Genomic DNA, 10,496 nt, shown 5'->3' with positions numbered 1-10,496 from the left:
CCCAAGTCCTTATTCTTCAGCCATCTTTTTTTTTGGCTATTATACTTGGTACTGTTTCTGCCTGTGTTCTCATGCTGGTGGGAGGCTTCAGAACTGTGATCCTCCTGCCCCAGCCTCCATGTGAAAACCTCAAATTAGCTTTTCTCAGGGAAGCAATGTTTAGCAGTTATTTCAAGCATGAACGATCTAGTACCTTTAAGTATTTATTAGAGACACTATGAAAACCATAAATTACCCAGATGTGTTTCACACTGGCAAGAATCTTACACGTTTAACGGGGTTAGTTGGCTAATTTAAAATACATCCAATAAGGAAAAGAAAATGATTCTTCTGAGCTGGGGGTCTCCTGTAGCCTGAGTTGGAGCAGAACTTCCTCCAAAGTGCTAGGCTTACAGGCATGCACCACCATGCCTTGTTTAGGAGAAAACCATTACAATTTTTCAAAGAACATTTAAGAACAAGGTAGACAGCACGCTTATCTTAATATGTAATTTTGTGTCATTGTCTCAAAAACGTCTTGTTCAGTGGGTTAAAAAGGGTCCACTTTATGAGCGTATGCATACACTCAATGCAAAAAAAAAATTTTTTTTTTTTACAGTATTATAACTTGAATAGGTGCCAAATGTCCTGTTCATTTTCTTCAAACGGGAAAATTCTTTTCCAAATCACTAGAATCTTGGACAAAACTGACCATTTTCCCCACATCATTCTGTAGTATTACAGATTCAGTTACAAGGTAGACGTCTTCAACCTTTCAGAGAAGACATTCCAGCTCTCATGATCTCATCAACCAGGAGAATGTTGGTGGCAATCACAGTACTGAAAGGGAAAAAAGACAGCTCAGACACGTTCAGCTTGTCCAACTCAACAATGATGCAAGAGCTACCTCAAGTTTGAGACTCACCAGGAGTGCAGCAGCTGCTTCTTCACACAGTAGTTATCCCACACCCCCATCTCTGCTGCCACCATTGGCTCACCTGCAAAGGACCACACCTTGAAATCATGTAGTATCAGATGCCCTTTGCTTTTTAAATTTCTAAAAAATGATTTTTATTTTATATGCATTGGTGTTTTGCTTTCATGTGTATCTGTTCGAGAGTGTCAGATCCCCTGCAATTAAGAGTTATAGACAGTTATGAGCTGCCATGTGGGTGCTGGGAATTGAACCTAGGTCCTCTGATAGAGGAGTCAGTGCACTTAACCACTGAGCCAGCTCTTTCTCCAGCCTTCATCAAATGCATTTTTCAAGAAACCAGTCTATTTTATGAACAAACCCTGCCAATTCAAAACTAGGAACAATTTAGACATTTTTTTTTAGACAAGGTTTTGCTATGCAGCCAAAGACAGCTTCCAGGCTTCATTCCTGCTGCCTCAGTTCCAGGGTTACAGACTGCATCATGTTAACGTCAGGATCTTTCAAATATAAACCAAAGGTACTGCTTATCACTGACTACTCATCCACTAGTAACCACCGAGTCCTCCAATCACTGCTCCTCCCCAAACTGGCTTTGATGTGTGGCTGATCTCTTTTTAGCAGTGATTTAGTCATGAAGTATTCATTGCTTAGCAAAGGTTTGGACACCCCTCTGTTCTGGGCGCGTTCCTGCTGACCTACATCACATGAACGGCCTTTGATTCTCCTCATTCTCAGTCTCTTCTATTAAGTTAGCGACGGTATGGACAACAGGCCTTCTGCTTTGGACGTGTACACTGTGTTACAGGGCTAAAAGCAGGGTACAGCCATGCCACTAGCCTTACTCCACCAATCACAACACCCACTCTATGTCTGCATCTGCCATCTAGTTAGTCCGGTACCTGTCACATCAACTCACAAGGACAGCATGGGTACCAAACCAGAGCAGCACAGCAAGACCCTTCAGTCATTTATTTCCACTTTCCCCAGCTTCGCTCCATCTAGTTCTACCCCACGAATAAGGTCCATTCTCACCTGTGTTCAAGTCCACACCTACAAGTTGACCCGATTCCGAATGCTCAGCTTGAACTTTAACTAGTGTTTCCTGAAGGTCAAAACCAGAGTTCTGAGCAAGAACCTAGTGAACAAATGAGAAGTGAATGTTAAGCCTACAATAAACCAACAGCATTTCTAATAAAAAAGAAATTCCCTGAAAGCAGTCTTTTGATCTCCATATATGTGCTATAGCACACCCCCTTCTTGCCCCCCACCAAGTAAGTAAATGGGGTGGTGGTCGGCATGCACTGAATGAGCTAGAACATTATTCACGTTCTCTCCCAGAGAACAGGCAGGTGTTGCTGACCAACTCTCTAATAGACTTCAAACCCATCAAAACAAAGCACTGCTCACAAACCCTCACCTTACTGAGCACTGATAGGGACTCACATGTCCATCAGTTTTACTCAAACAAACAAAAAAAGCAAGCTTATCCTTGAACAACCCAAACAGGCAACGGCTCACTGGGCTGGTGCCATGCAGCTGGTATCTGTCCACTTAGCCTCCCTCCCTGCTAAGTCGCCACTAGTCCTCACTTTGTGACCGACCTCCACCCCTTCTGTTCTCCATTCTCCTCTGTGAAGCTGCAGAGATTTATAGCTTGCCTATCTCAGGATGTGGTAGGGTGGCGTTCTTCTAAACTCTCCCCACCCAGAGGTGAGGAAGACTATCTTGCTACAAACAGGGCTGGCTTGCCTGGAATGGCATGTAAATCAGTTGGCCAAGATCTGCCTGCCTTGGCCTCACAAGTGCTAGGATTCAAGGCAGGAGTCACTCCACCTAGCTTGACACAGTTTAGGAAACTAACATTTATAATAGACTGTAGCCCAAAGGCCGTCAGCAAAGAAAACTAAGATGTCAGTAAACCTCCAAACCTTGGGGATAATGAGCAAGGCGTCTGCAAATGCCTGGACTCCAAGCTGCGCCCTGCCCTTCACGCTGGGCTTGTATTTAATCAGAGCCTCTGCCATCGCCACTTCTACTGCCCCAGCGCCTGGGACGACACAGCCTGGTGAACAAGGGAAGGAGAAATGCTAAGTTAGAGAGAGAGAAATAGGAAACACAAAATGAAGGTGTAGAACGTACTGTAAGGGAAACATGCATAGGAAGCCTCTAACTTCTTACCAATTCACGCTGTGACTGACTAGTTATATGCAGTTTATCTGCTTTTGTAGTGCTAGAGATGGAAATGTGGGGTAGGTGCAGTACCAACAGGCAGCACCCCAACCCAGACCTACCTCTGGAGCCACAACACGAGTAACCACAACCAACAGGAAAATGGTCCAACTAACAATAACTTAGTAAGTGGTAGCTCAAGAGCCACCAGTTTTAATCACTTTTGTACTCACTTTTCATAATGATATACCATAAAAAACAGCATACCAATCATTGTAAAGGAAGACTTTACTTTTGCATGGTGTCTGGCTGTGTAAATTATTGACTAAAGAACACAGTATTCAGCCATGCCTTTTAGACTAGCACCAAGAACACACCAAGAATCCAGTGTGGCCGGGCGGTGGTGGCGCACGCCTTTAATCCCAGCACTCGGGAGGCAGAGACAGGCGGATCTCTGTGAGTTCGAGGCCAGCCTGGGCTACCAAGTGAGTCCCAGGAAAGGCGCAAAGCTACACAGAGAAACCCTGTCTCCAAAAACCAAAAAAAAAAAAAAAGAATCCAGTGTGGTTCTTACCATCATCGATGGCATTTTTGACAGCCCTCAGGCCATCTCTTATTGCATCCTTGATTTGAGTCAGTGTGTGCTTATTTGGTCCTTTAATCAGTAATGTGACAGAACGGGGATTGTTACATTTCTCAATGAAGGTGAACTTCTCTTCACCCTGGGAGAAAAGAAATCATTGTCAGAACAGCTTACCCCTGGGCACGGTGCTGCATACCTTTAATCCCAGCACTTGAAAGGCAGAAGCAGACAGGTCTCTGACTTTCAGGACACCCAAGGATACACAGTAAAACCTTGTCTTAAAACAGCAAAATCCCTAACACATATAAAAAGTAAAAACAGAGTATCACGCAGAGTATAAGGAAGGGTGTATGGAAGAGTAAATAGTGTAATAAGAAACAATCACCATCCCATTAAAGAAAATTTGAAGGGGGAGGGAGAATATTCACAGATACAAAATTAACATTTTAAAGTCAACTCATATCACACATAAACTACCAAGATATATGAGGAAGTCACTTTAAAAAAGGGTGTAACCACTGCCAAGTTGCCCAGGTCCGGTAAATAACCCTCACACAAGCAACCTGGAATAAACTCAGTGAAGGAGCCCTATACAAAAGCTGGGTAGTGGTGGCGCACGCCTTTAATCCCAGCACTCGGAAGGCAGAGGCAGGTGGATCTGTATGAGTTTGAGGCCAGCCTGGTCAACAAAGACAGTTAGGGCTGTTACAAAGAAATTCTAGTCTCAATAAACAAACAAACAAACAAAAAATTATTGAGAAAAATCTGATTTTGAGTTTGAAATTTTCTATCCAACCACTAATAAACAAAATACTATTGTCTTCAGGAAGAAAACACTTACCAACGTATACTCATAGACCAGACCTGCATAGCCCAAACAGTCAGGATTCAGGTCGTCAAAGGAATTCAGAGCTACCCCACCACAAGCAAGTGTCAGCCTGTAACAGTGAAGCACAGTATTTGAAAATATAGTAAGCCATGTCGGTTATGTTCAAGAAGACAACAATCTTTAGGAAGGCCATTTTCAGAATCACATGATCAAAGTGTTTTGTTTTTTTCAAGACAGGGTTTCTCTGTGTAATAGTCCTGGTTGTGCTGGAACTTGCTTTGTAGACCAGGATGGCCTGGAACTCATGCCCCCCTCCCCCCAAAAAAAGCAAGCAAGCAAAAAAATGTTATCTAGTCCCCCAAATTTTTTTTGAAGGCAAACAAAAATAGAGTATTTGGAAAGAGGAGCAACCAGTAATAGGGATGGAAGGGAACTCAGTAATGGGGGAATGTGTGTGAAAACAATCAAAACACATCATTTGCTTGTATCATAATGAAATTAATGATCTTGTTCAATTGATACATGCTAATAAAATGCAAAAACACGTAGAAGTGCAAAAGGAATAATCTAAGTCCCTTGCAAAGTGTGAGGCTGGCTCCCCTTACCTCTCCATGTTTCTCCTCTTGGCCCTGCGCAGAGCCACGATGCCTTCTTTTGCAAGGGCGTCTAAGGAAAAGGGGTCAATCCCCTGAATAAAAACAAAACAGTTTCAACAGCTCTCACCTTAAAAACAAACAAATAAATTCAAATGTCAAATTCTCACCTTTTGATTAATAACGACAAATCCTTTATCGGAATCACCACAGACTTTCTTTTTCAGCTCTACTATCTTTTTAACTCTGTCTTCAATGAATTTTCTTTCAGCCTTCACTAGTTTTTCTCTCTCTTCCGCACTCTTGTAGAAAAACCCAGAATTCACTTCTCTACAAGGAAAAAAAGGTCACAGACAAGGGGAGATTTCCATTTCCCTCAGTTCTAATGGGACCGAGGAAACTGCATTAGGCTGGACACATCCCAGCCCAGGGCTCCACCACTGGGCTGCATAGAATCCAAGTCTCCACATTTGCCTTCCTGTCCCTACAGTGGGAAAATGCCAGGCCCCCCTACCTCAAGGGTTATTCTATACACTCACGTTTTCTCATATTCTAAGGACACGTTGCATGTGAGGATGTAGGCATTTTCTACTCTTTTCTTCATATCAGGATGCCGTGCTCCATGATCCAAAACAAGCCCTCTGATTAAGCTATAAAACAGGAAAATTTATACCACTCCTATTTACAGATACCAGACAGGAGAGCGACACACACTAATAAAATAAGAACAATTAACTGCTACAGTGATAATTTTCATATAAGTCCACAAATTTCTACAACAGTATGCAAACTTTGTAGTTAAACTTAAGGCTAGATGTGAAAAAACAATGCTCTAGGACACAAGACAAGCCACACAAACAAAAACAACCTTCTAACTTAGGAAATGTTTCTCTTAAAGAAACATTTTCAAGCTAGAATCTTTGAACAGTTGAATTACCCGCAGTCTTCCTACTATGCACTGTACTCAAGCCTGTCAGTAAATGCTTATTGATACTCACACTTCAGAATCACACTGACCACAAACACAGAGCAGCACCCCCTCATTTCAATAGTGCATGCTACTTCAAATAAATATCATACCCAGTAACTTATCCAATATGAAATTGTCTCAGGGCTGGGGAACAGCTTGGTGGTAGAAAGCAGTTCAAAGCATTCTGTCACCTACCTTGTATCAGTTTCAGATTTATGTTTCATCTCCATGATCTCAACCATGAAGAGGTCAATGGGTTCATCTTTTTTCTTAATGGCCAAAATGGAGTCCACTACAGCCTATGAGATAACCATTAAATAAATTCAATTTGTAGAGGATGACACACTTTAGCTGATCTTCAGACAAGTGTAAAGGTTGAAGCATTTTAAGTCCCTAAAACCTCAACTTGCAATTGTCTGAAGAATTACCAACACTATTATTGTATTGCAAACACAGGTAACTCATTGGGCACAGTAAGGACTGGGGTTAAGATCAGAGAGAATCGATTTCAAACTCACTCTATCCCCAAACAAGCACAACTGCATCTTCTAACAGTTTACTGAGAACTAACAACTTTGAAAGTCCCCAAAACCAAGTGTTAGAGAGAATTGCTGATCAGACCAGGACACACACCAAACCACCAGTCCCATAAATGCAGGGGGTGGGGAGGACCACCTATTCCTAAAAACTCAGTCTCTACTTAATAATCCGTCTGTCCAAGTTTCAATTATTCTTCCCAAACCTGGCCTGGTAACAATTCAATCTTCCCACTTTGAAGACAGATTAGTTGACTACTGCTGAAGGGAACCCCGAACCCCTTACTCTGCACAGCATTGTTGTGAAGACCCTGTGTGCAACACCAAGAACAGACATTTCTGGAGATCTCTGTGCACTGCACCGCATGCACAGCCACGTTACTCACACACCTCTGTTAAGACATCTGCAAGCTCAGCATGAACTTTAGTTCGCAGAGATGTTCTGGCCACATCGATCAGGGTTTCTCTGTCCATCTCTCTGCTTACTTTGACTTGTTCCAAAAACTGGAGTGCCTTTTCCTTCGCAGCTTCAAAACCTTCAGTTATTATTCTGGGGTGAAGACCCTGGAATCCAAACAGTTACAAACCCACTGCCAACACTGGAATCTTCCATTAGATACACGACAATCAACTAAGTTCAGGAACATCTGAAGGGACACTGGGTCACTCATACCTAACGCAACATGGTGTGCTGCTTTTCTGAATACATTTAAAAGGACACAGTACTCCTTTCAATGCAGAGGAAAAGAACAGACTTTACTCTAGCACAGAGTCAAGGCCAAGGGAACCACAGAAATAGCACACTTGGGTGTTCACTGTGCAAACCAGAATACCAAACCCAAAACTGGCTCCTGAAGTCCTGCTGCCAGTAAAAGCCTGGCTTGTCTGCAGGGAATTCCAACTAAGTCACATTATTTTGAAATATTATTTAAAAAAAAATCAGAATCTAGGCCAGATGTGGGGAAAAAGTAGCAAGAGCTCTGTGAGTTTGAGGCTAGCCCATTAAATATAAATATGTAATTATTTATATATTGTTGTTGGTTATTTTTGCTCTTTTGGGGGGCTTGTCACCCAACTCCCAAATTAAACCACACACCGAGGCTTATTCTTAATTATAAATGTCCGGCCTTAGCTTGTTGCTAGCCAGCTTTACTTAACTTTAAATTATTCCGTCTAGCTTTTGCCTTTGGGCCTTTACCTTTCTCTATCTCTGTATATCGTTCATTATTTCTTACCGTGGCTTGCTGAGTAACTGGGTGGCTGGCCCCTTGCACCCTCCTCCTCTGGCTACTTCTTTCTTTTTCTCCTCCCAGATTTCTCCTTCTATATATTCTCTCTGCCTGCTAACCCTGCCTATCCTTTCTCCTTCCTGTCTTGCTATTGGCTGTTCAGTTCTTTATTAGACCATCAGGTGTTTTAGACAGGCACAGTAACACAGCATCAGAGTTAAACAAATGCAACATAAAAAAAAGCAACATGCCTTAAAATAATATTCTACAACAATATACAGTTGACTTGTTCTTCATTCATGTTGGACAGAGATAAAGACACATTCAGGCTCCCAGACTTAAGCAGCCTGACCTTACGTTCTATGGTGTGCTCTCAGGTAGTATTCCATCAATTTGCACCAAGACCCCACCAAACAACATACCACAGAAACAAGAGTCATGTGTACCTCTGAAATGTAGAGGTCGGCTTGCTTCAGCAGCTCCCCGATGATAAGGACATTGGACGTGGTGCCGTCGCCAGTGATGTCATCCTGGGCTGTAGCTACTTTTGCTATTAGAGAGGCTGTTGGGTGTTGAATTTGCTGAAAGTAGAAAAAGAACTATTTAAATGACTTAAAACATTACCTAAGGTAAAATATAAGACAGGCTCCTTTTAAAGCCATCTATTTAAACTGTCTGGCTGAGCTACATTTTGCTTGAATTTTCAAGTCATTTTCTTTTCTGGGATTTCAACTGCTGAAGCTGAAAGTTCTGGTGAGCAAATAGGTGCTTGGACCAATTTCACTTGACCCTTGAGACAAAAATAGTAACTATAGTAAAATATAACTATCCAGGTGTGAAGGTGTACAGCTTTAGCCCCAGTATTCAGGAGGCCAGTCAGGGCTACATTGAGATCCTCTCTTAAACAAACAAAAAAAAAAATTAAAGTAAGGAAATTTTCATTTCTCCTGTAGTGGAATGGAAAGATGAGGATTTATTTTGGTTTTTCTTTCTCAGTTGCCCTGTTTTTGAGACAGGGTTTCTCTGTGTAGCCCTGGCTGTCCTGGAAATTGCTCTGTAGACCAGGGTGTCCTTGAACTCAAGAGATCCTCCTGTCTGGGTGCTGGGATTAAATCGTGCACCACTGCCACCAGACCTTTTTTTTTTTTAAAACAATCTTTTAGTCCGGACTAAAAAGTACCCCTCCCCCCAAAAGCAGGGATCTAAATACCCATGTCAGATTCTAAAGTTCTTCACCCAGTATACCATTTTCTACATTTCTGTTTGAAGGATAGGAGCCACCTCGAGAATGAACAAGGTAACACTACAGGAGGTTAAGATTTTTTTTTTTTGAACCTACCATGGGAACCTCTTACCATTTCGTGAAGAAGCACATTGCCATCTTTAGTAAGCTTGATGTCTCCAGCACCAGAAACAAGCCTGTCAAAAGGGCAAAAAAAAAAAACCAATGAGCAAAATGTGACTTTTTTCAATGGAAACCCAACTAAGAATTCCATAAAGCCGCCAAGGGGAGGTGGTGTGTATTTCTTTTTCCGTTTTTATTTTATTTTATTTTTTGAGACAAGTGAATCTCTGGGAGTTTAAGGCCAGTCAGAGCAGATCAATCAGACCCCCAAATAAATACATAACAACAAGTCCTACAAAGGAGACAGCAGACTATGACGTGCAAGCAGGCCCTTTGGGGGAAGCAGGTACAATACGGGGGGAAAGGCACAGGGGTGAGTAAGAGCAAAGTAAAATAAAGCACTACGTCCCAGCCATTAATTCGCCAAAGGTACGGTCACGAAACTAAACCCCATGAAATGTGGACCTTGTTTCTACATCCTAGTAAGCTCGGGGCTACGGGGCTGGGCAGAGGAAGGGTGCACACGCCACCCTCTTCCTCCAAGGGAAGTGGGTGCGACTGGCGATCCCGAAAGGCGCGAACTGGGCTGTCTGGGTGGGAGGCCGCACAGACATTGTAGAAAACGCCAGAGCGAAGGCCTGCAGGCGGCGGCGGCGGCGGCGGCGGCTCGGCTTTGCGGCCACCGGCCCTGCCAGGCCCGTTCTCCCGCCCTCCCGGCCTTACATCTTCATGGTGCCCTTAGGCCCCAAGTTGGTCCTGAGAACATCCTGCAGGCCCCGTGCCGCGCTGATGTTCACCGCCAGCGCTGCCTGCGCCCGGGCCACCTCGGCTTTGGGGTTTAGGGTCTTCACCGCCGCCATGGCTGGCCTAGCTCAGGGAGAGGCCGAGAACAACGTGCTCTCTGCAGGTCTTCTCGAAAAGTCTTACGCACCTGGCCCGCCTCCAGCGTGCCTATAGGGCGCTTCCATTGGGCTGCGGCTCCGCTGGTGCCCTCTGATTGGCTCAATCGGACGCTCGTCTCTCGAGGCTCCGCCCACCACGCCCAGTTGCGGCGTCATTGCGCATCCGAGAAACTTGTTCCCTGGCAATCGACACTCCGAGTCTTAAGGTTCCGTCGCGGTCGCAGCACATTGTTGCTGATCCGCGACTTAAGGACTGAAGCGTGGCGGTTGCGCAGCCTGCTGTGCAGGAAAGCCCTATAGGTTGTGTCCTCGAGGCATGCTTCGGCCTCAGCACTCGTCTGGGCGTGACAGGAAGCAGACGCATCGGCTTCGCTTTGCGGGATGTCTGTAGTTACTGGACTCTGGGTTCCGGGGATGTGCCCCT

At 44.0% G+C, this 10,496-nt stretch overlaps 1 protein-coding gene and 2 non-coding genes across 4 annotated transcripts; all 3 read right to left on the bottom strand.

Annotated features, from left to right (window-relative positions):
* Positions 1–190: 190 nt before the first annotated feature.
* Cct6a (chaperonin containing TCP1 subunit 6A) lies at positions 191–10,206 on the bottom strand. Of its 2 annotated transcripts, none has more exons than XM_059249199.1 (14): positions 10,102–10,206; positions 9,181–9,244; positions 8,272–8,406; positions 6,987–7,160; positions 6,256–6,359; positions 5,630–5,740; positions 5,261–5,420; positions 5,103–5,185; positions 4,510–4,606; positions 3,660–3,807; positions 2,845–2,978; positions 1,949–2,051; positions 905–977; positions 191–819 (listed from the first exon to the last, which is right to left on the bottom strand). In XM_059249199.1, exons 2-14 carry the CDS (start codon positions 9,181–9,183, stop codon positions 747–749), a joined length of 1,398 nt encoding a protein of 465 aa, XP_059105182.1. In that variant the 5' UTR covers positions 9,184–9,244; positions 10,102–10,206; the 3' UTR covers positions 191–746. The 2 variants fall into 2 exon arrangements, with proteins under 2 accessions (XP_059105182.1, XP_059105181.1); XM_059249198.1 differs by lacking the exon at positions 10,102–10,206 and adding an exon at positions 9,894–10,091.
* LOC131898714 (small nucleolar RNA SNORA15) lies at positions 3,307–3,436 on the bottom strand. Its single transcript, XR_009376016.1, has one exon. It is a non-coding gene; the product is annotated as a small nucleolar RNA SNORA15 (small nucleolar RNA).
* LOC131898716 (small nucleolar RNA SNORA22) lies at positions 7,281–7,419 on the bottom strand. Its single transcript, XR_009376018.1, has one exon. It is a non-coding gene; the product is annotated as a small nucleolar RNA SNORA22 (small nucleolar RNA).
* Positions 10,207–10,496: the final 290 nt, after the last annotated feature.

This window comes from Peromyscus eremicus, chromosome 23 (genome assembly GCF_949786415.1).
Source record: "Peromyscus eremicus chromosome 23, PerEre_H2_v1, whole genome shotgun sequence".
In the NCBI taxonomy this organism is placed as follows: domain Eukaryota; kingdom Metazoa; phylum Chordata; class Mammalia; order Rodentia; family Cricetidae; genus Peromyscus; species Peromyscus eremicus.
Note: the sequence above shows the minus strand (reverse complement) of the source record. Positions and strands in the feature narration are given on the sequence as shown.